This window comes from Sorghum bicolor, chromosome 4 (genome assembly GCF_000003195.3).
Source record: "Sorghum bicolor cultivar BTx623 chromosome 4, Sorghum_bicolor_NCBIv3, whole genome shotgun sequence".
NCBI classification, from domain to species: Eukaryota; Viridiplantae; Streptophyta; class Magnoliopsida; order Poales; family Poaceae; genus Sorghum; species Sorghum bicolor.
Window position 1 is genome coordinate 57,925,456 of NC_012873.2, and position 5,814 is coordinate 57,931,269.

Consider the following 5,814-nt stretch of genomic DNA (forward strand, 5'->3'; position numbering starts at 1 on the left):
TGCTTCATGATGTCCCAAGTGCGATACCTTAAAGACCTATTTGGCTCACCATAAATAAAGGACATGCGCCAAGGTTCCTTCCCGTATTCTGAAATTATTGTATCAATGTGGTAATTTGAGTACTTCTGGATAGATAACAACACATCATTGTTCCAAAAAAGACCAAGTCCTCCGCTCCTTCCAGAGCTATTAACAGCAAAGCTATTATCAAAAACTCAAAGTATATCACAAATTTTCCACTCGGTATTTGCTAATTTGTGTTTCCATGATGAACATAACCGAGGGGGCAAAGTCCTTCGCAAGATCGCGAAGTTCCTTGACTGTCGCGGGGTTGCCAATCCCACGACAGTTCCACCACAAGGTTTTCATTGCTCCCGGCGGTACTCCACTAGAGAGCCCGCCGATCTCATCTCAATATCTTCGCCTTCCCACCCTTCCATTCTTTGACGTTTTGGGACCCGCCCTTTTGAGTCACCATCTTTCATAAGTTAAATTGCTGGTTGGTGAAATGGACCCATGGTACATCACCTTTTCAAATACCAGCCCATTACTATCGGGATGTATGTACCTCACCTGACATGGTGGTCAAGCAACCTGAAGAACAGAGCTTGGGCGCCGACCTCAACAAGATACGATATATATTATGATATGATTTATCTGTAACTAATTAAGAAACATATCTATAATCCCATCTTCGGTCTATATATGGCGAGGTAGAGAGCTCTCGATCGGTATGATACTCCATTGTAGGCGAATCACATAGGCAATTAGTTATGATAAAAACTCGAGCATACGAGATAAAGAGATATACTCCAAGGCCTTGTTTAGTTCCACCCAAAAACGTAAAATTTTTCAAGATTCTCTGTTACATTGAATCTTTAAACGCATGTATGGAGTATTAAATATAGACAAAAATAAAAACTAATTGCACAGTTTGGTCGAAATTGACGAGATGAATCTTTTGAGCTAAGTTATTCCATGGTTGGACAATAATTACCACAAACAAACGAAAATGCTACAGTGTAGCGAAATTTTTCCCTTCGGAAACTAAACAAGGCCCAATACTCCAAACTAGACATAGAGATAGGATACCACGTACCTAACTCGGTATAAATTCATGTTTTGTATGCTCCCCATTTAAGGATCACTTGAGCACCAGATCCCTCTTCAAACGAAGAAATATACACTTTCTAGACTACAATTGTGTCTTTTACACTCTGAATGTTGAAGAAGATATTCTTCATATTCTTTTTCATTGCCCTTTTGCTATGGCTTGTTGGTTCAGCTCAAATATTTTTCGGCCTACTACCACTGATGTCTTCATCATTTTGGAAACTATCGAGGATCAAGTCGGATTGCTTTTCTTTATGAAAATAATCATCACAATGTGCTGGGCTATTTGGATTATACACAATGACATTATATTCAACTGACTTTGCTCATTCAGTCGAGAGATCCAAAGCTGTTTTTAAGAAGTACTTTTCCCATTCAACTGATTTTGCTCATTCAGTCGAGAGATCCAAAACTGTTTTGAAGAAGTACTTTTCCCTAGTTATTCTAAGGGCAAAAGCAACCAACCATCCACCTATATAGATTTATAGTTAGAAGGCTTTCCGTAATTTTAACTATTTTCTTCTTGACTTTCTTTGTTTCTTGATCTTTCGGTTGTAACTTCACTTTCTATCCCTCTTTAATAAAGTTGCAGCAGGGGTTTAAACCCCTCCTATTTTAGAAAAAATAAGTACTATGTTTAAGCAAATGATATATGTCCATTGCATGACACACTTTCTTTGAAGCAGATCGACAAGCAACAGTACAACGCTAGGCTGCATCGTTTCTATTCATTGTCCATGGTGAAGGGATTGTGAGAATAGATATGTGACCCACCGCAATCCACGTATGTTGAGCATCTACAGGAGTTTGTTAAAATAGCTTCCTATCTTTAGTGACAAAAATTCGAGCAGTTTAGTAAAATAGTTTTTTTTTAATATAGAAGTTTGTCAAATATATTTCTCAACTTATAAATTTTCAAAGTCGAGAGAACTCCTTATCTCTTTCTCCTTAAACTTGTTTTCACGCCATTTCTCGTACAGTCCTCTAGATCGACCGTTGTTGGTATGTACCGACCTCCATTATCGCCGCCCAATAGGTCAACGCTATCACTCTGTGTTTGCCTCCGCAGATGTTATTGATCTTTAGTTGGAAAGCATGACATGTTGCCTTCACATGTGCATAGTCTGCTATCTTTATATATGCTCACATTTGCATTGACCAAAAGGCATGGATGCTAGGCACGCCTTGCTGTCCGTATAGAGGTAGTGCGGGCGCTAGTGCAGTGCCGATAAAAAAAATGCAATTTTCTTTTCAATTTTTTTATAAACAATAAACCAAAAAATTAGTAAATATGGGCCTTATTATAGCTTTTAGAAAGTTATCATAAGAGGCTGTTGGAGAACAACAAAAATTAAAGTTGTTATTTCTTTTGTTAACTTGCTAAATTGATTACTTTAGCAAGTAAATTATATCAAACTCCTAAAGATGCTCTTAGATGAAACTTAAACTAGTTGTTCACCTCAATATGCACCCAAAACCATATAAATTGAGGTAAATACATGTTATCTTTATACATCGCTTGCATTATTGGCCAGAAGGCGTAAAAGCTAGACACGCCTTGCTGGCCATACAGGGCTAGTATCGCTTTAGTACGGTGCAGATAAAAGATGTATTTTTCTTTTCATTTTTTTATGAACAACTTAATAAAACAAAAACTCGTTAAATGTGGGTTCTACTATATTTTTTAAAAAATTATTATAGAAGACTGTTAGAAAAGAATAAAAATTAAGGTTGCTATTTTTTTTGTTAACTCGTTAAATTGATCAACGGATGCCATTTCTATCCGCAAAAGTGTGGGCCATATACGGCCGGACTCGCCGACAACGCCGTCCCCGGTCCCGGCCTCAGCTGCCGCAGTTGCGACTATGGTAGAAAACGATCGGAAATGATTGATAGGATGCCAAATCACTTTTATTTTCATTTTTTTCTCGAAAACAAAATCGATACGATATTATCGAAAACAAATACGGTGTCGATATTTCAGTAATTTTAAAAATAATTGTAGTCGATCGAAAAAATATATCAATAACGATCGGAATTCAAGAGAACGATCTCCTAAAATCGATAAACATGCTAAACCGTTGAACACAAGAAGATCTATATAACTCGACCTATCTCACATGACAATGATAAATAAGGCCACAGTTGATAAGTGGAACGACATAGTTCACACCATCTTAGGTCTCTAACAATAGCAGATCACCAACAGTACGATAAATCTTGACAAAGACACTCGACATAGCATAGTTATCAAAGTATGATTATTATAGTTTCACTTCAAGAGTGTAGCCTATAGGCTATGAATGTCAGACACGTTATTAATTAAAGCCTTTGAATCAGTAATTATCAACGGTAAATTACGAGTTAAATACAAAAATCATCGAAAACGGTTCGAAGGACAAAATTTTTTTTTGCTTTTGTTTTTATTAAAATTATTTTCGCTTTTGTTTTTTATTATTTTTACCATTATTGTTTTCATTTCTCGATTGCCGTTATTATTTTTGTTTAGGCCTAAAATAAAATAAAATTCAAAAACAATTTCTGAAAATTAGAGATTATTATTTTCGTTTTCATCCCTAGTTGCGACACGGCTGTGCATGTCAGACGCAGCAATTTTTGTGATCCATCGGCTGGCTCGTTGTGTTCCCTCTGACACTATGGAAACAAGGAACTTTCGTTTTGCACATGCGAGGCGATTTGTCTGCTGAATCCGCAGCCGGTGTGTCGAAACAAGCTTTGTCGCCCGTTTGGTCGTGGTAATCCGCTGACCTGAACTTTGTTTATGTTCTAGACCCACCCCCAACAGCTCATCAGGACCTGTACAGATACTTGCAAGAGGGCAAGAGGCTGCGACCTTGCTACAAGCCGTAGCGGGCTGTCTCTCGAGATCTGCACACCGTTAAACGGCAGGGAAGCATCGGGGAACACACGAGTGCTTCAGACTTCAGTGTACCGGGCCAAACTCCCTATAAATGTGTGGTTCTGCCCTTGCTAGTTCACCTCACTCATCAGCACCAGAATAAACAGTCACACCTGAACACCTATCCCTAATCTTCTATCAGCACCACCAGTCCACCACAAACAGGCATTCAGGCCACAGTTCAATCACTCACTCATCACTAGGCTGCAATGGCTGCAACTCGTCCAAAGGCACTCGTGCTTGCAGTAGTGGTACTGCTCGTGAGCTCCGCCCAGCTATCCATGGGGGCAAGGAGGCGCATGGAGCTGTATCAACCCAATCCGGCGGACATGCTCTCCTACCACAACGGAGCCGTGCTCCACGCCGACATCTTCGTTTCCGTGCTCTGGTACGGCAGTTTCACGCAGGTGCAGAAGACGATCATCTACGACTTCCTGCTCTCCCTCACCATGATGCCCCAGGCCGCCTCGCCGTCCGTGTCGCAATGGTGGAACATCATTGACCAGCAGTACCTGTCCAAGGCGGCGCAAGCCTCGCCGGCCAATGCCGGCGGAGCCACGACGAAAACCCGGGTGATGCTCGACAACCAGGTGTCCGACGACGGCTGCTCCATGGGCACGTCCCTCACCCTGGCGCAAATCTCCGCTCTCGCCGCGAGGGCCAAGCCCAAGAAGGGCGGCGTCGCGCTGGTCTTCACCGCGCAGGACGTCACCGTGGAGGGCTTCTGCATGAGCCAGTGCGGCCTGCACGGCTCGGACGCCGAGTCCGGCACCACGTACGTATGGGTCGGCAACTCGGCCACGCAGTGCCCCGGCCAGTGCGCGTGGCCGTTCCACCAGCCGCTGTACGGACCGCAGAGCCCGCCCCTCGTTCCGCCCAACGGCGACGCTGCCGTGGACGGCATGATCATCAACCTGGCGAGCCAGTTCGCCGGCGTGGTGACGAACCCGTTCCGTGACGCGTACTACCAGGGCTCCAGCGACGCGCCCCTGGAGGCCGCCACGGCGTGCCTGGGGCAATTCGGCAGCGGCTCGTACCCGGGATACGCCGGCGACCTGAAGATTGACCAAGCGAGCGGTGCCAGCTACAACGCCAATGGCGCGCAAGGGAGAAAATACCTCCTCCCCGCGCTCTACAACCCTTCCACGTCTGCCTGCAGCACGCTGGTCTAGGGGAAACACCAATGCAGAGTATTGTCGTCTTAGCTTGTTTGTTCAGAAGGCTTATGGGTGTATATACACAAGTTCAGATCAGATGTAATTCTTTCATTCTAAAGATTGAAATGTTCTTCATAATAATATTGATTGGGGCATGGCAACTAAAGTTGGTCCAATTCAATCAACAGCCACTTTTTTTTCTTTGAGTTTTACCCATAGCAACTAGCCAACTAGCAAGATGTCCGCGAAAATAGCATGGTTAGCTAGTTTTTAGCATTGTAACATCTAGATTTAATTGCTTCAAAATTTTTGTTATGAATAATTTTGTTTCTTTACTTCATTGTATTGGTTCTCTCCATCACCGCCGTTGCATCGATTAGCATAAACTCCAACATTTATCTAAACGATTTTTTTGACTCAATAAATCTATTATTATTGTCTGTCACCCATCTTCTTGTTTTTCCTACTACTCAGGGTAGGCTTCAGTTTCAGCTCCATTCCTAAACAAATGGAGTATTGTCAAAATCTCTCGCAGATAGTTTAGTTCCTTGTTGACATTATTCTATTTTTTTTATCACGTTGTACGTTCTATTAGGATTTATAGACACCTTGTCTCTACCCCAA

The 5,814-nt window shown here is 42.3% G+C and overlaps 1 protein-coding gene across 1 annotated transcript; it reads left to right on the forward strand.

Annotated features, from left to right (window-relative positions):
* Window positions 4,118–5,480, forward strand: LOC8066210 (protein EXORDIUM). The gene has a single exon (XM_021460291.1). The coding sequence runs from the start codon at window positions 4,243–4,245 to the stop codon at window positions 5,203–5,205; it is 963 nt and encodes a 320-aa protein (XP_021315966.1). The 5' UTR covers window positions 4,118–4,242; the 3' UTR covers window positions 5,206–5,480.